Source organism: Carassius gibelio, chromosome B1 (genome assembly GCF_023724105.1).
Source record: "Carassius gibelio isolate Cgi1373 ecotype wild population from Czech Republic chromosome B1, carGib1.2-hapl.c, whole genome shotgun sequence".
NCBI lineage: Eukaryota > Metazoa > Chordata > Actinopteri > Cypriniformes > Cyprinidae > Carassius > Carassius gibelio.
In genome coordinates this window covers 10,132,643-10,158,348 of record NC_068396.1, presented here as the reverse complement: position 1 = coordinate 10,158,348, position 25,706 = coordinate 10,132,643, and the positions used below count along the sequence as shown (strand labels likewise).

The window sequence follows — 25,706 nt, the reverse complement described above, 5'->3', positions numbered from 1 at the left end:
AAAAAAGTTAAAATTGTCAAAATTGTTTATTCTAATATAAAGTTATCTTTACAATCAATTTACAAATGTATCAAATGTTATATTGTTGTCAGCAAATGCAGAATGTGTAAATTTGCTGTTAATTTGTGCCAATCAGTTCATGTCTTACTAAAGCTGAATGAATATGCTGGAACTGGCAGAAACATGTTAAGGTTTAACTGTCGTTGTAAAAGTCCTTAGAAGAATTTCAGAGGTAACAATTATCAAGCCGGCCATAACAGGAAACCTGGTGTCACATCCTGTTATACAAGTCACTTCTAAAACTATAGCAGTGAACTTCTTTCATTCCTCTTTCTTTAGTGAAAGTCAAAATGTTTGTTGTGGCCTGAATTCACAAATTTTTTTTCATGTTTTTTTGTGTGTGTGTGTTTTTTTTTTTTTGTGAGAATGTATTTAACTGTGACGTGTATTGCTCGGTAGCGTGTTAAAATGTACTTATACATTTCCGTAACCACAACCTCTACCCACATATTTTTCCATTTAGGTTTGTCATGTAAACTAAACACGCTCTTAATGTATATACACTGGTGCAGTGAGATCTGAAAGTTGTGGTTTTCTTGTTTCCACATAAATCGATTTAAACTCCCCTCTTGAATTGTTAGTTTTAAAAAACCGTATCAGTGGGTTAAAAGTTTAACCTCAAATATGCAATCGATTATAATATATTATAATAATAATAGTGAAGTCATTAAAGCTATATATTAACACACGCACACACAAAAACAAAAAAAAACTAACAACCACTGGAAACATTTGTGGTTAAAAAACATAAAAGCATGACTTACCTTTTACAAGAACCTGTGAACAGCATCTGATAGAACAAACATTTCTAAAATTGGTAAGAAAAAATTCAGACTCAAACTAGGGAGTTTCATGATAATAAATACACTTCATGACACTGTTTGCACATTAAATATAATGACAGAAAAATGTAATTTAGATGTTGTGTCAAAACTTAGATAGTGATAGGTACAAATTGATAGCCTAAATGCACTGTAAGTCACTTTGGATAAAAGCGTCTGATAAATGCATATATTTAAATTTACATTTTTTACTTTCACTTATCAAGATGAGACCATTTTAACAACATCATAAAAAATTATGGAAACAAAAATAGGTAGGGGTGTGTTTGAGAATGTCTTGTTTATTTCCTACTACTTTAGGTCATACGGTTGAAACATTTTCAATATTATTATTTATCTAAAATATTCACAGATATCGGTTGTCATTAATCATGCAAAGTATGACAAATCCAAACTTTCACTGTATCAGCCTGGTTATTTTCAAAGTGATTAAGATCTGTAAACCCCTGCCTGCTGGAATGTACATTTCCAGCAATGTTAACCAATTTGATAAAAAAAAATAGTAAACCCCAAAAAGAACATTTGCTGACAGTGTACTCATCCTCAGGCCATACAAGATGTGGATAAGCTTGTTTATTCTGAAGAGATTCACTTGCTCTGCAATGGATCCACTGCAATGAATAGGTGCCGTCAGACAGAGAGTTCAAACATCTGATAAAAAAAATCACAATAATCCACACGTAATGCTCACAACTCCAGTCCATCAATTAACATCTTGTGAAGAGAAAAGCTGCAAGTTTGTAATAAACAAACCCATCACGAAGATGTTATAACTTGAAACAGAAAGTGACGTGACATACAGCCAAGTACGATGACCAATACTCAGAATTCATGCTCTCTCTGCATTTAACCCTTCCGAAGTGCACACACACTGTGAACACACACTGTGAAAACAGTTCTAAACAAATTTTTTGGTAGGTTTTGTTCTAAGAGGACAACAAGGGAGGTATGTTTATTGGAGGAGCATTATTATAGATTATGTACTCTAGATCGTTGAGTATTTTTAAAGTTCAAATGTGTTAATGTATTTATTTCTTATAAATACTTCACAGCAGAAGATCGGTGAGCAAGTGATGTACTGCTAAATTTCTATAAATCATCTACATTTTGGATGGCCTGATAGTGAGTAAATATTCAGCAATTTTTCACGTTTGGGTGAACTATGACAATTTTCAATTAGATTTTTATTTTCTATTTTCACATGATGATATAGAATGGAAAAGGGCAGGATCCAACAGAATATCTGCAATTATACTGGGATAAATGTAATTTCAAGAAAAATATTTCTATAGTAAAATTTTATTATTGTATATTGCATACTGAACAAAAAAAAATTGCCCCAAGTGTTGTAAAACAAAATCAAACAGACTCCACAATAATACTTAAAATTGTGAATCAATTGTTAAATTAATAAATATTTATTTCTTATTTGAATTTATAAATACATTTATTCATTAAATAGCAATTAATAAAAGATTAATTTTCATACATTATTAGTACTCATGTAGTAAATAGAGTATATTAGTTAACCTTTAATTATTTGGTTTTGTCTTCATTTTACTGAACTATTTTTAATGACATTTTGTGAAAACAAGTAAATTAAATAAAATCAAGCTTGTTGTGATCTTCTCTTCAATTGCTACAATGATCTGTTAATATGCAAAAGTCTAAGTACATCATCACAAATTATTTCAAATGATGAACACATCTGCAATAAAGAAAGAAATATGTGCAATAAATATCTAATTCAACAGCTTTCACTGGACAGAACATCTTACGCAATACAGTGTCTCTAAATCCCACTTCAAAAAGTGCAGTTCTGATTGTTTATTTCACAAAATTGCACCCATTTAGCTGAGGGTCATTTGTTTTGGGTCCTGCATATCACAGAAAAACCAAGGGCACTCCATTCAGCGTGTTTAGCTTTGCATATGTTATAGTTTACAAGGCAGCTTTCCAAACCAGTTTTAGAAGTGACTTTGGCCTTTTAAAAGTGTCTGAATTCCTACATCTTGTTGAACCTTATGAGTCTTTATCTTTTTCCTTTTCCTTCTTCTTTTTGAATATATTCTTGAGCTTTGAAGATTTCTTGCCCTTGTCTTTACCGACAGATTCTGTAGAAGAAAAATTTGCAGATTGACCTTCATTTCCAAGAAGGCTTTGGCAAGAGGAAGACACTGAAGCTGCATGACTGAGATCCCCAGGACTAGGCATGAGAGGGCTCTCGTAGGACTTTTCTAGAATGCCGTCATACACTAGTGTGCTAAGCGAGTCTGAGGATGGTTTCCAGAGCATCAGGGAACTAACAGTGAGGTCAGGTGGGCCAAACTGTCCTGAGTTTGCAACCAGAAACTCCTCCTGCGATCTCTTAAGCCTTGGAGCCTCCACAGATAGACCCACCATTTCTCTCTGTATTTTACCCATCGGAGTTTCCACAGAGCTGTCTGTCTTGCGTTGTAGTCGTTGTGTCTCCATTGTGAATTCTTGCTCATCTCGAGAGACTTTTTTGGAGGGAATTTCCATGCGATTATCCCTATTCTCTTTAAAGGACTTGCTCCTCTCGACCTCATCTTTCAGTATGTTCCTTGAAGCCAAATCCGTGGAAATATCTCTCATTTTTTGTCTTTCAAAATCCATGGGCAGATCAAATTCATCTTGTGCCATCAATCGTGAAGGGATGTCTTTGTATGAATCTGTTTTGCCTAACATCTTGTATTTTTTAGAGCTTTCCACTGAACTATCAGAAGTGGCATCAAAGGAGTTTACCCTAAACGCTCTTCCTCGCTGGATATTGGTTGTAAAATCCCGGCTTTCTTTGTGTTTAATGGAAGTGTTAAAGGCATCTGAATATCTAGTTGTACTTGTGGTCTCTATATCAAATTCTGCTTTTGGTATCACTCTAGAAATGCTGTCCATATGATCTTTTCTGTCTCTGAGTGATCGTTGTCTCTGACTATCCATGCTGATCGCTGCTGGAGACATCTTTTCTGTAGAGTAGTACCTCATTGTGGAATCGAAAGGTAGATCCCTGGGTAATTTCCTTGAGTCAATGCTGGCCTCAGTTTCTCCTCTACTCAGTTGTCTAGGAGGGTCCACAGAGGCCTCTAGTTCGTCTCTAGACATCTTTCTTGATGGAGTATTAAGGTCCAGTTCGTCTCGTGAAACTTTCCTTGAGGTGTTATTCACTAACAAAGACTCGTCCATCTCCTCCGAGATTTTGCGTGAGGGACTGTCGTCTTGTTCATCCAGGGAGATCTTTCGGGGCATTTTATCAGAGAAAATATATTTTCTCCGAGATGGGACATCAAGGGTGCTGTACATTCTGCTGATGGAAGACCCGATAGAATCTGTATCTGAAGATGTTTCCATAGACTCCCTGTCAAAGAGATGTTTGTTCATTAACAAGTGGTTAATAAATGCTCTAAAACTTTTGGTTATTATTAGTTCATGATACCTAATGCATGAGCTAATATTAATGAATGGAACTTTATTGTAAAGTATTTTTAAGAATCTCTGAACTGCTCTTTTCTTGCAAAATGAAAGTAATGTAATGCAAAATTAAAGGACAAAATGCCTGGCTGACATACTGTTTCACGAGAGGGGAGAATTTGATATGCTCTTCTTCTTCATCTCCATATCGGCGTAGTGGAGTTCGTATGGGAATCAGGAGGTCTGGGTCAGGTGATAGGATGACAGGTGATGACACAATATGCCCAGATCGGCGAGAGCGAACCAGAGACCGTGGAGAACATTTCAGAGGTGCAACTGTGACTGAAAAGTAAAATATATGATTACTTTACACCTGTTTCAGTAATATAACATTGAGTAATCTAATTGAAATTACTTAAAGTTCACCCAAAATGAAAACTCTGTCATTAATCCCTCATGTCGTTCCAAACCCATAAGACCTTCGTTCAATTTGGAACACAAATTAAGATATTTTTTATGAAATCTGAGAGCTTTTTGACCCTGCATAGACAGCAAGGGAACTACCATGTTCAAGGTCCATGACGCTAGTAAGGAAATCATTAAATATGATGTGATATCAGTGGTTCAACCTTAATTTTATCAAGCTGCAATAATACTTCTTGTATGCAAAGAAAACAAAAATAATGTCTTTTACGAGAGTACCACAACGCGGGATCAGAAAGCTCTCAAATTTCATCAAAAATTTCTTAATTTGTGTTCCGAAGAGGAACGAAGGTCTTATGGGTTTGACACAAGCTGATGGTAATTAATGACAGAATTTTCATTTTCGGGTGAACTAACCCTTTAAAAGTGCTATAATGTGTTGTAAGCTATTTTTTCCATACCATACACAAAATGTCCTGATTTATATTAAATTGAAATCAGATTGGCTGACATATTAATCTCACTTTGTCTAAATAATATAAAAACAGAAGAAAGAAAACACATTTAACTATTAAAAGAAATAACCCAAGTACCAACCAGGAATCTGTGGTATAATCTGAGGTATTTCTTCATCCATGTCCTCCACCGAAACGGGCACTTGATAGGATTGCATTGCAGACCGGGGCATTAGCATCCAGTTGGGGTCTGGGTATAGTGTAGCAGTGAGACTGGGCAGGCCAGCGTTTTTCATCACAGGAAAACCACACAAGCTCTCAATCTGCTGCCAGCGGTGCAAACGCTCCCGTAGACAAGCAGTCACCTCTGCCAGTGCATTCCTTTTACAAAATACAAACAGTATGCAGGTCATTGGAAGCCCATACTAAGTCTACTCATGATTCAGATGTTTTCTTGAAATTTCAAATTTAGCATAGATTAACTAGCCCCAAAAAAACTGTTTGGGACCCATATTTAAAAAAAAAAATTCTCAAAGATATTTCCCTGCATTATTTATTCATAGTGAATTAAGTCAAAAATTAGAATAAACAAATTACTTGGCCTCCAGAATTCTCTGATCCACTTGATCCAATGAGGAGCTATGTGCAACATGTAGTGTACCAAACACAGAACTCCTTTTTTTATTGATCTTCTCAGCCTGTGCAAAAATACAAAGTGATTGAATAATACAGTTCTAAACATTCACACAAAACTAAAAGATTGCTTAGAATGTACTCAAGTTCAGGCCATCCTAGATGTAGATGTGTTTGTTTTTTCATCTGAACAGATTTAGAGACACTTAGCATTACATCACTTGCTCACCAATGAGTCCTCTGGGTGCCGTCAGAATGAGAGTCCAAACAGCTGATAACTTCACAATAATCACCCTAGTCTGTCAGTTAACATCTTGTGAAACAAAAAGCTATGTGTTTGAAATTAAAAATAATTTAATGGGGGGGGGGGGGTCTAATGCTACTGTATTTCATGGATTCTGAGTTATTTACACTGTTAAAAAGTTGGATTGTCATGCTAAACATGACTAAAGTTTGTGTGATGTAGTATTTCTATGCCAAATACACCCGTTACAGGTTTGTACAAGTTTCTGATAGAAGATAACCCCTTGTTCCACTTCCGAATGAACCCAGCGTTACCTGAACAGTGAATGCAGTTTGTTTTTCCAGGGCAGCAACAGTGTTTTGTAAGTGTGTTTGTTTTATAAACAAGGCCCAGTTCGACACTGGATTTGTACATCATTTGATAATGAAAGACAGAGCATTCCCAGCTATAAAATATCCCCGTTATCATTCGGAACTGCAGACATCAAGTAAAACTGCATCTAATTTCTGTGTTTTGCATGTGACTTTTTAGCACGGCACGCCTCCAGGAGCAGGAAGCAGTGGTTTTGAATTAAAAACGTCTTGATGGATTTGTTAATTGATGGACTTGGGTTGTGTGGATTATTGTGATTCTTTTATCATCTATTTGAGCTCTCATTCTGACGGCACCCATTCAATGCAAAGGCTCCATTGGTGAGCAAGTGATGGAATTTTAACATTCTCTGAATGAGTTCCGATGAAGAAACAAACTTATCTACATCTTGGATGGCCTGCGGGGTGAGTACATTTTCAGCACTTTCTCATTTTTGAGTGAACAATTCTTTTTCAATTCAAAAAGCAAAACAACTGAAACCTGAAAACATGAATCACTGTGTATTTGACTCTATGCATGATAATACATTTGAGATTCATTCATCTTTAAAATACCTCATCTTTAGCCGTGACTAGTTGTTGTTCTGCACTTTGCTTCTTGATGTTGTAGTACTGGAGTTCTACCTCATGGGTGAGCTGTAGCCACAGCTGCAAAGATTCAGGAACTGACCAGAGGCACTGCATGTCTTTCTCGGCCCTCTTCAGTGCATCACGCACCTGTACAAGGAGCCCAGAGAACCATGGGGTTTTTTGAAGTCTTGTTAGGATATGTTAACACTGAGAAATGCAGATCCTTACCTGTTCGAGCTCTTCTTCTGCATACCAAAGACGGGTGAGTTCACTCACTGCTCCATCTCGAAGCTTGTGCAGGCGGTTGGCCTCTTCCTGAGCACCCTGAATCTCATCTCTCATCTTTTCCTCTAGATTCTTCTTCTCTACTGCTACTGTGCGCTTCTCTTCCTGGGCCTTTTCCAACCTTTCAAAAATTAAAAATGCAGCGTTTATTATTATTTTATTTATTTTTTGTTAAAAGAAGGGTATTCATTTAGGACTTTATTATTTTAGTGCCAGATATTTTTTGTTAATAAAAAAAAAAAACACTGAATTTTACACTACTGAGCAAATGTTTGAGGTTGGTAATTCTTTTTAATAAGCCCACCAGCAAAACTACTACTGGACTACTGAATTCTTTAAAAAAGCATAAACTCTGACTTGTTGAATCGAGTACAAATCCACCCAGTTTATTTTGGTGAATTGTTTCAACTCTTGCTGAATGTGATCGTTCAGAAATCTAGAAGATGTACTCACTGCTCCTGTAAGTCTGTGAGGCTTTGTTCAGCTCGTTGCAAGCTTTCCAGGTCCTTCATCATCTTTGAAATATGAATCTTAGATGCTTTATTCTGTACTCGTGCAAACCAGCATCCACCAATCCCCATTACTACAGACACTATCAGAACCAGGTCTTTCATCCAGTTGTGTGGGGGTCCTGGAGCAAAGGTACATGGGGATATTGGTCAGGCAGCCAATGAAACATGAAACATTATGTGACGACTGTGTGTTTATTTCACGCTCAGAGAGTCATTCTGCTGTGTGTTCTCAAAAAGGGGTGCATGGATATTTGATTTCACATGTGCTTAAATGATACACATCAGTCAGAGCTAAATTTAATAATGACATTTAAAAATCCACAACTGTTCAGAATTCATTATACTGTGGCTTCAGCAAATTAATGATCTGATTTTCAGTTAAAGCTGCAGTAGGGAACTTTTGACGCTCTAGCGGTTAATAAACAGAACTGCTTGCATCTTGCGGAAGAACATTGTAGCCAGAGCTACTTCTCTCTGTTTATGTCTATGAAGAATCACAAAGGTACTGGGTTACTCCGCCGCGGTACCCCCGAAGCAATCTAAAATAGTCCGAATATAAACACTTATTATAGGTGCACCCTAGTGATTCAGGACAAGCCAAAAACACGGTTTGGAAAATGGATTCATGGTGTACTCGCTTATTATATACATTTTTCTACATTTTGAACACAAACAAAGTTATAGACCGCAGTTCTGATTGGTTATTTTTTACCGGGAGCGATGGAGTTTCTGCAAATGGCAATAGGACCACTGGGAGGAGCCAGAGGAGCTTGATTTTTTTTCACAGATTATCGGTCTCATATTCTACTGTCAGGACATAATGACAGGTTTAATAAATATGTAAAAAATATTTTTTTACAAAAGTTATGTACAGCACCTTTAAAGCATACAATGCATACAGTTCAATAAATTAATTGAATCACTGCTACAGGGGTGCAAAAGACCAAATTTAAGAGTTATTTAGTTTAGCAACTTGACTTCATAATGACTTCACTGCAATGGTAATATCTTGAATGTATAATGGTTTTAAACGTGGTTATTTAAAAATAATTAAATTTTATGTCAATATATGTAAAGTGTATACATACTTGTAGGTGGGCCAAAGAGCACTACATCCAGAGCTTTGAGTTTGAGTTTTTGTTTGTGTTGCTGGTCCTGGATCTTCAGATATGTGCTCATAAATGATGGCTCATTGGAAGCAATCCTGTAAAAACAAATCAAGAAACTATTAGCTTAGATTAAGTAGATAGATTACAATTCAAACGTTTGGGTTCAGCAAAATTTGTTTTTAAAGAAATTCATTCTTATTTTCAGCACTTATGCATTAAATTTATCAAATTAAAGACATTTATAATGATACCAAAGATCTCTATTTTAAATAAATACTGTTCTTTTGAACTTCCTATTCATCAAAGAATAATAATCACAGTTTCCAAAAAAATATGAAGCATCAGAACAGACTTCAACTTTGATAATAATAAGAATAATAAGTATCATATTTATTTAGTACACTTACCTAAATTTGCACTATAACATTTTCATTCTGTTTTCTGTGATTTCTCGTACTATTAAAAATATCTGTATAATAGTTTTTTGTAACTGTGATCACCACTGTAAGTTGATATGCCTATACATTTTTAACTATTGTGGATTGGTTTGGCTAACATACAAAAAATGTTAGGTGCAAATGCCTGTCGAAACTTTAAACTTTAGACAATTACAGTTTAAATGGTTCAAGGCTGAACTTTCATTTGGTTCAGTCTTGGTTTTAACTCACCTGGGCAAGGTGTTCCCATTGACACGCAGCTCTTTGAAGCCCTTTTCATACTGAGGCAACTCAACAAACTCTCTTAACCACCTCACGACATCCTCCTGAGTCCAGTTATGCACTAACAGAGTGAAATGAAGCAGTGAAAAACCCGAAAGAGAGGAAGAAAGTGACTATTTTACATTGAAAACATGGCAAGACTGAATCATGGAGACCATCTTACCCTCAGAAGATTTCCAGCCCCTCCAAAGCTCCTCCAAAGTTATATGCTGATCCTCCTGATGGAGTTTACTGTGTTTGTTTGCCTGTTGCTGCTGCTGCATATCTTCAATTATGAACTACAGTAAGAAACAAAGAAGAGATATAAAAGAGAAATTGATTTAAATGAACTTACACATATCCTACAAATGTAGTGGCACATTTAAAACAACAGCTGAGTAAACATTCAAGATCGAAAGAGTCACTTGAGTCTGGGAATGTGTTTTGGTATCTGTCTCTGCTGTAATCAGATGCACCACTTGATTGCAGGCTTCTTCACTGCTTACATCTACAGTAACTAAGCCATATCTATAGCAACAAGGAAAAGTAACCCAATACCAGAGACTCGGAGGTACTTCAGGACATTACTTAGAAACTCATCCCCCTCTGCTATGTTCTCCCAGTGCCAAGCCTGAACAGTTTGTCTTAGGTGCTGGGTGGAAACATGTTTCTAAATTGACCAACAAGCTCAGGACAGAAACTCGAGTTTGCTCTGGCATAACACTTCAGCTCTTCCACAAACATCACATAAACATACCAATGGTAAAGCTGAGCTTGTCGGTCTGTGTGGGTTTATAAGTTTTACATCCTTAGACTAATACATTCATGTTATTCCACCACTTGTTCAATTAGCGGCAACAAGATGTAATACAAGAGGAAAGGATGATTAAGCACATTGTTGTGATTGCTAGTAGGGCTGCATGATTTTGAATATTGAAATATTGCATGATGGAGTTCTGTCGGTGTGTAATATCGCACTCAAATCAGATTTGATGACCAGAAACATTTTTATATATAACCATTTTTTGTTGTTGTTGTGGGTGGTGGTGGTGGTTATTTTTATTTTTTTTTAAACCAATCCGAATTCAAAAAATGCCTATTATATTTTTAACTGTTGAGAAGGTTTAGGCAAAGAGTGGGATTAGAGGCTCACAATGATCTATCTATGTATCTATCTATCTATCTGTAGATTGTATTTATAATACAAACAGAATATAAAGGATTTTATGTATTTCTAAAGTTTACATTTTAGACGCAGATAAAACATCTATATTGTATGTTTCAATATTCACAGATAAATTCCAGGTCTGTGGTATTTGTTTGCAGGGCTGCACTGTTTGGTGAAATGTAATTATTATATATAAATTTGGCTGTATACTAATAATAATGATAAAGATACTGTTGTACTTTTTAACTGTGATTTAAATATTTAAGAAAAACAATATAACAATTTAATTTTACATTACAGCTGTAAAATTACAATACTAATATTTATGTCTGTCTTAATTTCTTAATTTTCAAATGTTTCAAATTATGCCTAACATGCAGAGGATATAAAGTGCCCTCCATAAGTATCGGACAGACTAAAGACAAAATTGCTTTCTCTTCTGTGGAGTCAAGACATTTGCAAATATGATTAAATGATGAATCTGCGACAAAACTACAGAATGTCACATTTTGTTATTAGGTTTCTCGACACATACATGTTTAACCAAATAAAAAGTGTTCATCGCACTATTTGATGTGAGCATAAGTATTGGAACAGTTGAATTTAAGGCAGATGTAAAAGATTAAAAGTTAATATTTAGTTGCAGATCCCTTGCATGCAATCAGAGCAGTGAGTCTGCAGCCCATAGACAGCACCAGACTCTTGCTCTTATGCTTTGAAATGCTTTTCCCCAGCCTTTAATGCACCCAGTTCCAACTGTTTCTTGTTTTGGGGAGTTACTGTCTTTAGTCTCCTCTTAAGATGGTGAAATTAATGTTCAATCGGATTTTAATTTTGAGACTGATTTGGGCAATCTAAGACTTTACATTTCTTTGCCCTGATAAAGTCCTTGACTCAACTGGCAGGTTGTTTTGGGTCATTGTCCTGATCCATTATGAAGTGCTTTCTAATGAGTTTGGAGGCATTTTCTTGAATACTGGTAGCCAAGATGATTTTGTACCCTTCCAAATTCATTCTACTACTGCCATCACACAATAAGTCATCATTAAAATTAAGAGGTCCTTTTCTAGAGACAGCCATGCATACCCATGCCATGACACCACCTCCACCAAGCTTTACAGATGAGGTTGTATGCTTAGGATCATCTGCAGTTCCCTATTTTTCCATTCTTTTGCTTTCCACTTAGATAAAAGTTAATCTTTGTCTCATCAGTCCATCAACTCAGTTCCAAAACTCTACTGGCTCACGAATTGCAAGACTTAGAATGCAGAACCAATGGATATAACTGATAAGACACATTCCCTGCTTTTAATATTTGAAGAATTAATGCAACAGGACACAGCTGAACACTTAGGAAGACCTGTGTGGCAACTGTTCCAATACTTATGCTCACATCAGACAGGGAGATGAAACTCAAAAAGTGCTGATCTTCTTAGCTGGTAAAACATCTTTGTGTTGAATCACCCAATAATAGAATGCGACTTTCTGTAGTTTTGTCTCATATTCATCTTTTAATCATATTTACAGATTTCTTGAGTCCACAGCAAACAGAACAATTTTGTCTTTACTGTTCCAATACTTATGGAGGGCACTGTATTTTGTTTGTTAAATCGTAGCCTGTGTGATAACAGCACTAAGCTGTTTTACAGTTTGTTTAAATTTGCAGCTCTTGTTTAAAGACTTTGAAAGGATATTCTTAAAAATAGGTATAGTTATGATAAATTGATAAAATATTCTATCACCTGTTTCAACTGATCTTTTCTGATCTATTCTAACAGTCAATTTCACGAAACTTTATTGACCAGGATCTGTGGAAACCCAGCAGGATTCACATTAGGGCGTGAGGAAACTTCAGACTTGTGATTGTGTTCTTGTAAACATCTGTGACTGCTGATTACCTCCACACTCTCCTCCACCTCAATGCCTCCATCCTGATCATCATCCATCTCTCTGTGGATGTGCTGAAGAGCCTCCAGGCTGAAGCGGTCAGCCTCCGTTATACATGGAGGGCTCATCTGCAGACATGGATCTGCGATGAAAAATGGACAGAGGAAGAGTTAAGTAATCCAGTAAACATTTGCCATGTCAATACATTACCATTTTATTAGTAATTTCACTGCAAAGTTCATGGATCTTCAAAACGTGCATTAAGCATTCTGAGGTTTAGTGAATGTTTTATTTATATGATTTGTATATATTTGGTGGTGCCCACGTGCCTGTTGAGGTCACAGTGGTGTCCTTGTACAGTCCAGGGTGCTGTGGTTCATCGCTGGAACAGACGCAGATGATGAGTCCGCGCAGCACGAGCAGTACGGTGAGGCAGAACTTACGCATCGCAGGGTTCAAGTGCCGCTTACTGTCTCTGATTTAAAAAACACATGTGCATCTAAATGCAACGTTACGTGATAGTGATGCTATTAACAGCTCCAGCTCCAAGAAAAGCTATGGCGCACCGGTTAGAAAAGCACCAGTGTAGGCATTTCACAAAAGAATAAAACACACACAAAAACGAGAAACTATTCGAAATGTTTGTTGGCAACCCCAAAATAAAATCACAACGTTTAAACATACATCCCAAAAGTAAAAAAAAAAAAAAAAAAAAAGATTCAAAAAAGGCTTCCTTGTTAAATCCCAAAGCAATGGAAAAACAAAATAAACTGGATAATACAAATGTAACTAAAGATTGTATTCCACTTCAAAAACACGGAGTCCAAAACAAAAATACGATGACAGAGAACTGAAGTCCTTCTGAAAGTCGAGTTACTTATGAGGAAGCGACAGTAGGCTACTTCTCTTTAGGAACGTTTGGATAATGAGTGTCGATTAAAGCTTTCTAGTTACTAAATGTCACCAAACTTCGCGTGCTCGCATTTTGCGTATGTCTGCTCTTGTAAAGCCAAAAAGCGTGTTCACTAATCCTTAAACAGCGTTTGACTCATGAATATTAATTAGATTGCATGTCGCTTGCAAAGTAAACTGATTTGCTGAGAGGTAGAAGTTAACTTGGGATGTGAATATTAATTAGTTTATGTGATTGGACGTTTAGGAGTAACGTCAGTATTACCACATTAATAGTAATCATGTAATAAAATATTTGATAACGAGTAGGACATTGTTCAAAACTATTAAGAATGCATTTCATACAAAATTACGCTACTTGAATGTAGCCTACTTAGTCATTAACAGCTTTCATTTGTGAATTAATTTGTGGGGCTTTAAGTAAAACGTCTTAAAAATGTTGACTAAAATAGTTTATAATATTGTTTTGTTGTTAATTTACTTATGTCATGAGTCTAATATTTTGGACCTTATTTACTTTAAATGGTATGCATCAAAACAGCTGCTGAATTCATATATTTTTCTTTTTTCACATATATATATATATATATACATATATATATATATATATATATATATATATATATATATATATATATATATATATATATATATATGAGAGCATATCTACAGTCAACTCTAGAGTTATGAAATGCCGAGTTAGACAAAATTAGGCAAACTTTATTAATAAGCATTAATAAAAAATAAAAAAAATTCAATTAGGAGGGCTTTCACAGTAAAACACAACATTTACTCTCTCATATAGGCTTACATGTACACACACAATCCTGGCCTCAGGATTAAATTTAGAGCCCTATCAGATTAACATAGCCGAAGACTCATACACTCAGAAATGGCAACAGAAAAAAGGTTTCAAGTTACACCTCAACAACCTCATATGGTCCAAAAATAAAACTGGGCCTTGAGCGAGTGGATGCCAAGCAGTGGGGGAAACATTTGGCCTTTGGATCATGTACAAGTGACAGGTGTCTGTCATTGTAATTCAGGGCAAACTCACTTCAAAGGGAATATGAGAAACACCATCTCATTTCTGCCCCTGGTGGCCAGCATAGATGTCAGCAATCTATAATGGGAAAAGTTCTTGTTGACTTTAAAACATGGGCTTGGCTGTATGTGTTTCTTTCCCTCTGGTTAGTGTTGGTGATGTTTGGAAAATAATGTATGGGATTCCACCACAATAACTGCAGAATCCCTGATAAACAAGTAGAGTGAGAACAGATTTGCTTGTTCAGATCAATTACCATTTCAAGAGCCTTATTGGGCTTAAGGTGCAATTTGTTGTTGGCACACCACAATGTAAGTCAATCCACTTCCCTCCTGTGAAGACTTGCATCTCAGTTTATATTGCAAGCAGTGAGACTGCTAAACAGTAAGTATGTTCGGAATGGTATATCACCATACTGCTATCCTGTTAGTGTTTCCTGCACTGCAGCGCTGCATGACTAAACTGGGGATTCCCCCACAGTTCTCTAGGAAACACTTTTTTCTAGTAGGAGGTTATTTGAATCTTATAAAAAATCATATGTATACATGAAGTAACGAGTACCTATTTTTAGCATCTGATCAGTACATTTGTATTCAAAGCCAGATTGAAAATGTTTTTAATGTAGTCTTATGTTCACCGCAGGGTTGCTTTTATTCGATCAAAAATACAGTAAAAATTTTAATTGTGCATATTTTTTAAATTATTATTATTATTATTTTATTTTATTTTTTGCAATTTAAAACAATTATATTTCATATTTTTAACATTTTAATTCTATGATGGCAAAACTGAATTTATAGCTGCCATTACTGCAGTCTTCAGTGTCACAGCATCCTTCTGAAATCTTTTAATATGTATGAATATATATCAGAAGGGACACAATACGCATTTACAATATTACAAAACTTTTCCATTTAAAATAAATGCTTTAGAACATTCTATTCATCAAAGAATCCTGAAAAAAAGAATTGTGGTTTCTTTCTAGTGTGTGTGTACACTTTAAATATATGCAAACAATTTATATTCTTTTATGATTTAGTCCATACAATAAAAGTCAAAATGGTCAAGCATTTTTCAGATCCCACAGACTTTTATTGTATTGGCAAAAATAGCCAAAACATCCTTTAAAAATATATTCTGTTGTGTTCCATAAAAAACAAATATAGTTTTGGAATGACATGAGGGCGAGCAAACCATGCCAGAACTATCCCTTTTCGCACACAGTAGTCATTGGGCAGTACTGCGATCTCCCTACCACAGTCCTTGATGGGTGTGTGTATTATGCAATTTAGCACTGCAAAAAAAAAAAAAAAAGAACAATCTGACACTTTTTTTAATCTATTACAGTGTTTAGTGATCCATTCCAAACGCAATAGATACACTGGCCCTTTAGGAGTTAGACAGCAACAATACAGTACAAATCTGCTAGAGCATGCACTCAAAACCAGAACAGCTGATAGCCATTTGGCAAAGGCTGGTAACTTCCAAAATGTAAATCAATCCATTGAAATGGCTGAGAAAAAAGACACCAATTCTCATCATTTTTTTTTTTTTTTTCTACAGACAAAACTGATGAAGATAACCGTGATCTAACACACTACTTTCTGTTCAATGTAAGCACAGTGGCACAGGTGACAGGCAAACTTTTATGTGATAGACAGAAATGATAAAACTCAACATGGTTAATCTGGAAGACAACTGGATACAAGAGGAAAATAACACTGAAAACAAAAGTTGGGCATGACCTTCCCAATTTGACCTTTCGATTTGGCGGTTTGCATTTCGGCACTTGCACAGGGTATGCTTTAATATTCTTCCCTGATTGAGGAATTGCTCACAGTAGATACTAATGGCTTTGCAAGAATTACTGGGTTTTGGCTTTTATTTCTTCTAAAGCAACAATTTCAAATGCAGACCAAACATGGCCTTACTACTTAAAAAGAATGATATACAAAACAAGTTTCATAGTAACTTTCCCTCAATCATGGAAGAAATATTTTGAAATATTAACAAACCATTAAATGTAATACAATGTTATATAAAATAATCAATGTAACATTTAGACTCCTATATAAATATTAGCCATGGTAGGAAGGGATCAATTAAAAGAACCAAAACCACTGAGGAACTACTTCTGCCGTTCCTATATATTCCCAAACAGTAACAAAATGCAGTCCATACTGAGTAACAGCAAATTCCAGAGCACACTATTTCACAAGTGTCTCTTTCTGTCTGATCAGATGATGCATACAGAGTTGTGTGGGGCGGGAAAAGTACGTCAAAAGAAACTAAGATGCCTAGAAAGAGCAGAATTGAGATGACAGTTTGCTCTGTGTATTATACTGCTAAAAAGGTATAAACGAACAATCATGCCCTTTCCACAAAAGGACATAATTTGTAGTGTAATATTTTATCAACAGATCCTGTTATTAAGCAGTAGTGGTGTAAGGCCTCATTTTTAGTCTGCTTTAGACTACAGCTGTTACAGAAGTTAACATTTGTTACTAAACATTTGATTTAAAAAAAAGTTGCATGTGACATCAATTGAAAAGGGCACATTTTTACGTAGCAGTGATGCCACTTCTGCAGTCAAAATATAAGAAAGGCAGGATAAGATTCCATTTTCTGTAATCTACAAACCAAAGATCTTCACCCAGCATGTGTGATAACAAGTGCTTTTTCAGGTTCTTTCCATTCAGCTTGACACAGATAATCTATTTGAATACATGCAGGGATGGGTCCAAAAACAAGATAGTCAGTTAGTGAGGTTGACTAGATTTTTAGTACAACCATACACATTCATACATCCATTTGAGTATCCAAGTATAAGTGATGCCATGTTTAGGTAAAAATGAACTATAAAACTGATTAGTCGGCGAGCGTGTCAGAAAACCCTTCAAGGGCCAGATTTACTAGGGTAAATTAGCGCAAGACCATTTTACCACAAAAGTGCTGACAGGAGTGAAAAGTTTTGTGGGTAATGTGCAAATTTACATCATTTCCAATGACCAACGCAATCTACCACAAGCATCAATTTTCCAACCTTTTCATAAATTTTTCACGGTCTTTAGTAAATCCTGACAGTCGTTTTTTAACACCAAAAGAGAGTTTGTAAATCTGGCCCTAAATAGGTTGATTCTGAAAATGAGTAATCTTGGACATCCCTATCTGGTATCAATGAGAGAATACAAACTTTTATTCATTCAAGCTTCTTGTAACATGACTGTACTTACAGAATCCCAACAATTGCTTCTCTATATGGTTTAATCACATGACAACAAAGCACCAGTTTTTCTACATGCTGATTTTAGTCTGATACTAACAGTAATCGTGACACTGAAAGCGTGAATGATATGCAAACGAGTCCTTCCCTACCAAAGGATTTGAGTCGACCAATTAATTAGAAATCGCTGACCCATTAAAACGATTTTTGTGCGTTTATGTTAAACTAAATGGAAGCCATTAGGTGTGGGATTTTTATAGGTTAGCATTGTGTTGGCAGCTTGAACATCTATAGCCAATGAAAAAGGGCCAGATCAATGGCTACGCTTATGTGAGAAGTACGATATTATTTTAAAGTCAGTTAAAGCTTTTGTGTTAAAGACTTCATATGAAAAAAAAAGAGCCACCTTCTCCCAAATACACAAAAATGGCATCAATATTACATCTTTGTTTAGTGGCGAAAAAAAAAAGAATGGGAAAAAGACCAATATACATGACATAAAATATTATTACAAAACAGAATGGGTCTGGTGAACACTCCAGATGACTTAAGGCATTTGCCAAGACGAGTAAAGGCAGCTATAAGTTCAGGCTTTTAAAATGCATGAACCTTTTCCTTCTGAGCCCAAACGCTCACAAGAAATATACAAAACTATTTGGTAACAAAAGTTTACTATATGTTATAAAACTGAAAAAGGTGAAAAATGTACCTTAGCTAAAGCTTATAAAATTATATATCAATAAAAATAATAATAATAATAATATTCCTTGGTCCGTAAAAACTATATTACTATGATAACTTTTCTTCCAAGCCTGGCGAAACAGTGCATTAAGCCCTTTAGTAGAAAACAAAATCACTCAAAGCCACTTCCAGCTTGCACTTACTAAGAAAAGGCTTTGTTTTGAAAAGAAAGTGTTTTTCGTTGTTGTTTTTGGATTGTTTTTATGTGAGGCTAACGCAGCGATCCTGTGGCATCTTGATCCACGGCACACATCACTTCTTTTGCCACTTCCCCCGAAGTGAGTGAACAGACTAAAAAAGAACTGCAACAAAGAGAGATAGAGAGAGAGTAGAAAAGAGACATCTTCATTTGTTCTGTCCAGTCTTTTTGTGAAGTCTTGTCTCTCTTTTCTTCTCTCTCTGTGGCACCATTATCCTTTTTTGTGATCTGTATCCCATGAATCTATGCAGGAGAGTCTACGAGTGGACAGATCACCATCTCTCACAAAGGCTCACATACTCACACATGCAAACACACACTGAGATTCCCAGGTTAGGAGACAGACATAGCTGAGGAAGAGGAAGATGAAGACACGCTCCCCGTTGCTGCGTATCCTGCCTGGCTGTCGACGGCTGACTGCAGCAGTAGGCTGGAGGATGAGGAAGATGGTGAGGTGGAGGAGTTGCTGTTGGCCCGCAGTATGGCTCCCGCGGCGCCGCAGTGAGGACGTGGTCCCGGCTCTGGCGTGTAGGTAAAAGTCAAGGCTGTGGAGTAGATGATGCCATCATTACGGACCAAAGTCACAGGAACCTGCACTGGCTGCCGAACCCAACGCCACCCCTCACGGAATGCAGAGATGTCAGGAACCACGCAGAGCACACTTTCGCCACACCTGCAGGAAACAGAACGTGTAACTATGAATTGTTGACAATCATGTAATGAATATTCTCAATATATTTGTAATGATTATGCTCACAGGAAAACATAAATAGAGATTAATAGATCACAGGCTATCTGCAAAGTTAAGACTTCACAACCTGTATAACTAGAGTCATCGAAAAGAAAAAAAACATACAATCTCAAAATAAATTCTACATGTTAGATTCTTTAAAAAGTCTGCATTATACATTCAATAAAGATAAGAGAAACAAGGTCATTGTAAATTTAAAATACTCTAGACATTTATTATTTTTCATTTTATATTGATGGATGGATGGATGGTTATATATTGATTGCAATGTACAATGATGTTTAAAGAAAGACAATAAACAGATTATGGTGCAGTAGAAAATCTATACAAATGTATGCATTAAATAACATTCTTAGTCTTTCCTCCTCGTGATGGTTCATGAAGATAACCTACAAGAGTTTGCTGAATTAAATGCCAGATAAAGTTTATTGTGCAACCAAAATATCAATAGTAACATATATATACACATACATACATATGAATAATGCACCAACATGCACAAGGATGCTTATTTTAAAATGTAAATGACTTGCTAAAATAAAAAAAAAACAATAAGCTTAATGGAAAGCTTTTAATTATGAACAAGCCCAACATGCACCAGGACTCTTATTTTAAAATGGGCATGATTCACTACTGCCAGGTGCTGTTCTGTTTGCTGAACTGTACAGCACTGTAACTGGTGTGGTGGTTTTACCTGTACATTGTGTCTGCCTCTACATCTCCAAACCAGACTCTTAGGTTAGGCGTGAAGTTCTGTCCCGTCAGTTCCAGCATGGCAACATCTCCTCCTCCATTCAGCTACAACATAAAGGGTTAAAGGTTAATTTCTTACAAATACTATGACATACAGTCCATGCTCTTTTATTATAAAACAGTTTGATGTAATACGTAGTCATGCATTACCTGTAAACTTTCAACAACAGGCACGGGTGTGACAGGTGAGAGTACAGGGCCCATCCCCTCATAGAAAGTGTACTCTGCTTTGTCTGTGCTGATGATTGTCCATGACGCCCCATCATTGACCATTTCTTTGTTTGTTTCTTTGGGACAGGGTGTGGCCTGAGAGTAAAATGAAAATATTTCAATTATTAACATTAAAAATGCTACAGAGCCTCAAAATAATTAAGAAGATGAGAATTTAAAGACTAATTTAAATAACAGGAATCGCAATTCGAACAGATACCGTATTTTTCGCACTATTAGTCGCACCCGAGTATAAGTCGCATCAGTCCAAAAATACGTCCTGATGAGGAATAAAACATATAAGTCGCACTGGACTAGACGGTAATGTTTTCTCTTGGTTCATTTCTCTTGGTTAATGTCAAATTCATTTTGATAAATAAGTTGCACCTGACTATAAATCGCAGGACCATATGTGCGACTTAAAGTCCGGAAAATACGGTATGTCACGTTTTCATCGATTATAGGGCATCATATCAAATCTATGCAGCAAAAGCACATTTCTAGAAGTACCGGTTGACTGACCTGGAACTGAATTATCCTCTCTTGTGACAGGCAGAGATACATCCTCTCTGTATCTTTAAGGTAGAAGGCACATTTATGTAGTTGGGACACAGGATCATCAGCGTCCATTAGCGCTGTCTGCTTGTCCACTTTACGGATGACCTTCACAGAAACACACAGCATTTCACCTCCAGAAAATCCTTGCTATTTACATTGTTACACAAACATATTTGAGTCACAGCTATCATGTCACTCCTTGATTGAGCAGGACACAATCTCTTAGCCCAACCCTTTTAATCATGTACAATCAACTGGATAATAGCTCACCAGTCGGGGTAGAGCCATGCCTGTCACAGAGCACACCAGCTTCACCGTCTGACCGTAATGGATATAACCATCCCTGACTGTAAACTCTTCACCCTCTGATTCCTCATCATCCACTGGAATTCAGAATTACATATTATTACCAATTCATAGTTAACAGGAAAAACTGCAGGTGTTAAAAATGAAACCACTGATACATAATTTCTACACATTCTTTCATTAGATGATATGAACTCTGGCACTACTTTTAACATAGTATTTTAGTGGCGAATAACTCACATAGATGAATAAAGAAGGCTCCCCACTGTTGTGAACTAGCATGGAAGTTTCCCCCTTCCACATGAAGGTACCGCGTACTGACAGTCTGGGACCGCAAGCGGTTAAAAAGAGCCACCTTCGTCCCAGAAGCTATGCACACTATTAAAGACATTGAAAATGAGCTGCTTACAAATTCTGGACATATCAACACTCATTTAGTGACTCAAACAAGAAATGCTTTCGACTCACGGTCTGCATTCTTCAGTGACTGTTTCTTTTTGGAAGGTTTGGAGATGACCTTGATTCGTTTGCTGAGGAAGACACCGATATCCGCGCTATTCCCGTAGAACATTTTCACTGACAGCATGAAGTGCTTCCGTTTGTCCGAGTCAGAAATGTATAATGTTTTTGCTGTGCAAAAATTCTGCAGAAGCAAAGCACAAAAGTTGTGATGCCAGAACACTGATTTTCTTTAAGTTATTTTAAAAATGCAGCTACAATACATGTGTGGCCATAATAAAATCCATAAAGCACCTTGCCCTCCAAGTTGAGCTGCTGCATTTCTTGTTCACTGTTTCCAATGCCGATAAAGGCACAAGGCTGAGAATCCTGCTCCGAGCAGCCCTCTCTCTCCATCTGCTCCTTCTTTTTCTTCCAGCCACAACCCATCAGGTAAACACATGGTGGAGGACAGAAGAATCTAATAGATTGAAAGAGTTTTTGAAGTGATTAAAGAAAAAATAACTTGGATGCTTGTATAAGGAATCTTTCTTTTTTTTTTTTTTTTATGAATCTCTTCATTTACATTTTGTGTGTTTAACTGGACTTTACCAAAGCTTGATTCATAGTCGACATGAAACGTAATTAATTTTACTTCCAAAATATGTCAAATATACAAGTAAAACAAGATATTCCACAAGCAAAAGAGTAATGTAGGGCTTGACTGAACCCTCAAATAGTCATATTTATGACCCATTAACATCTATTGGGGTCACTTAAATGTAAAAGATCCACCTTTTACAGTTATCAGAAATGTAATTAATGTTTTTTGCTGTTTCCCGAAATACATCGGGATCCATTTATGACCAAAATGTATATATCAATAGATGAATTCAGAGGTCAAACTTTCAGATGAAATCCAATCACGGGTGTAAACAATGCATCTCTGCTGAACATTTATGCTCGATTACTCAAGACAGATGTTAAAACCAGGTGTAAACAGTGACTGTGACAATTAATGAAGACTAGTCCTGAACCTTTTTCCTTACTGATTAATCATTCACTTTAAGACCGGAATTCTGTAATAACCTTTAATAGACACACCTGTGATTTCATGTTGACTGGCTTTATTGTATATAACATACATAAACTGTTAATAATATTTGTGTACAGCTAAAACTCATCACTCACCTTTTTTCATTGCCGTACGATTTCTGTGCAACTTTTGCATGCAGTATGAGTACTGTCTGATCTCCTCTCTCCTTCAAGTAGTTGCGCATTGCCTCCCTGCAAACCCACAAAATACAATAGAGAGGTTTATTTAAGCTGTTGTTTTCCATATATATATATATGAACTTAACAGTGCCTTTACCTTGTTAAACGCTTTGGCTGAGGGAGCTCCCCAAATTTCCTACAAAACAAAGCAAGACAAAGTCAAGACCAACTTCAAACATCACTTTGATCCACACTCCAAAATAATCAAAACAAAACTGTCCGGGCCCAGTTATGTCTACCAAGAAAGACAGCATTTTTGAGCAGGATAAACAAGTTCAAGAGTGCATGAGATGCCCCTATATGTCTATTTAGACAGATCACGAGGTTTTGAGATACAAGACAAAATAAGCGTAAAAGTTGAGATAGATATGAGCATTTTACATAAAAATGAGAGGACGTTAAAAATTACACAATTTTAAGCTAAAAGTAGTTTAACTGAGAAGTCTGACATGAAACAGAGAGAAGGTTTTGAGTCCTCTCGAAAGCTCTCAGTTTTTGTTTTGCACTCACTGGACTAGCTAATTTGGCTGGCTAACATCTGCTAACCTGCCCCCTCTCTCTCACTCTATCTTTCTCTCTTATGTACACCAACTCACAAGTTTGCTCAAATTTTATACAAGTACTTTACAAAGTATGTTAAAGATTCAAACACGGCGTTAATACAATCTTACTGTGTTTACATTTAAATGTTTGCTATCAACGGTATACAGTGTTTATGAAAAACTGCTGAAAATCTTTCAGCTAACTAAAAGCTAAACGGCTAACTGAATAAAAGAGCACATCGTTGAAAACCCCGAGAACCACGCAGAAGTACTCCGAAATGGGCCAGCAGCACAGAGACAAGCGGCCGTGAGTGTAAAAAAATAAATAAACCAAAGCAAATAATCTTGACTAAACAGACAACACTTATTTTAGGTGTGACTTTTTCATGCCCCGTCCGTTGATAATTTCGCTGCTTACCCTGTCACAACAGGCGCCATCTTCACCAACTCTCTCTAATAACGCCAACAATCGCGAGACTTCCCCCCGTATGGAATTACATTTGGTTCAATAAAAAAGATCGTAAATTTATAAAAACTAAACGTAACTTTTCCACAAACTATCAAAAATATGCCATTACAAAAGAAGAAAAACACAATGAAAATTAAAAAAATTAACTCAGTCGCACAAATTTAACAGGCTCTTCAAATATGCTTCATTCTTTGTAAATGTTTTTCAAAGATTCATTTTCGCTAATCGTGGATTCTGAATGCATTGCTACAGTTTTTTGTTTGGTGTTTTGACACAAACCTCTCGTGGTGGGTGGGCTTAACAGTGATCCACTCTGATTGGATAGTGAGCTTTTGATGGACATATTGGAAAGCTCTCGCGGTGATTAAATCTTGTCGCTACCGCAAAAATTAGGCTTGTTTGAGATGAGCAAAATCTGCGCAGAACAGATCACCGGTGATCACCGCGAGATGCATGCCAGTTAGAAAAGTGTCCGAGTTACATCCACCTTGCTCTGATGTCATGCTGGCGTGTGCCAAAAAACTCTCGCAACGGCGAGGCAGCTGTGTCGGATTGAGCAGTCGAGCGCAGTTGCTCTCCACCAACTGCGCTGTTCAAAAGCATGATGGGAAACGACTGACTGACGACACAGCTTCATGCTCATTGGCTGAGAATGTAAACTGATACATTTTAGCTTTATTCTAAGAATTAGATTACCCATTTATTTATTTTTATTTACATGCGAACTAAACAATAACAAAACACACCTAGTGAAGTAAAAAATTAGGACATGCATTTATTTTATTTTATTTTTCTCTTTAATTTTTTTTTTTATTTTTCCTTGTTTTAATTTTCACTTTATTCTATTGTATTATTGTGTGAATTAATAAATCAATCCATTAAAAATATACATGCACACATACATATCTAAATGGTCTGTTTAGCCATTATGCCTCATATTTGTGTGGTTTCATCTGAGAAGTGTCAAGTGTCACATGATGACAAAACAGTGGTATTTGCATGACATCCACTTCATCTGCGATAAAAAACGTGAACGCGATCTCCTCCATTGCTGACATTTGCAGGTGACAAAACAGTGAGATTCAGGAAGTGTCCAACTTCAAAGGACTTTTTTGGCCCATCCCCTTACTGCAGCCGCCTACTCTCGTCTACATTTCAGACGAGGCAAGGCATATCTCAAACAAGCCTATTATTTTTCACAGACAAAGTGAAAGAAATTTCTTTTAAGCTCATACACAGGTTCTACCATGTAAAGAAGTTTATACAAAGATTTAAATCTGACATTGATCTTACATGCTCTTTTTGTTCGAGTTCTGAAGAAACTGTACACTTATTTTGGTCATGTCACTACACTCAGAAACTTTGGGATGATATTGGTGTGTTTGTCAAGTTTAAGATTTTGCCAGGCTTTGCAGTACATATGAAAAACATTATATTTGGGTATTATTAATCTGACCCCACAAACGAAAATATCAGTTTTGTTATTAATTTAAAATTTTCCTAAACAAATTTCACATTAACAAATGCAAATTCTCCAACTGTAAATCTGTCTTCTCTGTTTTCTTAAAAGAAATGGAAAACTATTTGAATGTAATCTC

General features: G+C 36.2%; 2 protein-coding genes across 2 annotated transcripts; both read right to left on the bottom strand.

Annotated features, from left to right (window-relative positions):
* Positions 1–1,182: 1,182 nt before the first annotated feature.
* Positions 1,183–13,790, bottom strand: stim2a (tromal interaction molecule 2a). The gene is made up of 12 exons (XM_052545312.1): positions 13,016–13,790; positions 12,698–12,828; positions 9,816–9,930; positions 9,602–9,713; positions 8,913–9,028; positions 7,766–7,943; positions 7,256–7,433; positions 7,013–7,174; positions 5,807–5,907; positions 5,352–5,590; positions 4,490–4,673; positions 1,183–4,278 (listed from the first exon to the last, which is right to left on the bottom strand). The coding sequence occupies exons 1-12, from the start codon at positions 13,131–13,133 to the stop codon at positions 2,925–2,927; spliced, it is 2,988 nt and encodes a 995-aa protein (XP_052401272.1). The 5' UTR covers positions 13,134–13,790; the 3' UTR covers positions 1,183–2,924.
* Positions 13,791–15,958: 2,168 nt separating this feature from the next.
* rbpja (recombination signal binding protein for immunoglobulin kappa J region a) lies at positions 15,959–24,136 on the bottom strand. Its single transcript, XM_052545325.1, has 11 exons — positions 24,058–24,136; positions 23,195–23,233; positions 23,014–23,109; positions 22,138–22,303; positions 21,853–22,027; positions 21,625–21,762; positions 21,349–21,461; positions 21,043–21,183; positions 20,461–20,616; positions 20,252–20,355; positions 15,959–19,479 (listed from the first exon to the last, which is right to left on the bottom strand). Exons 1-11 carry the CDS (start codon positions 24,075–24,077, stop codon positions 19,140–19,142), a joined length of 1,488 nt encoding a protein of 495 aa, XP_052401285.1. The 5' UTR covers positions 24,078–24,136; the 3' UTR covers positions 15,959–19,139.
* Positions 24,137–25,706: the final 1,570 nt, after the last annotated feature.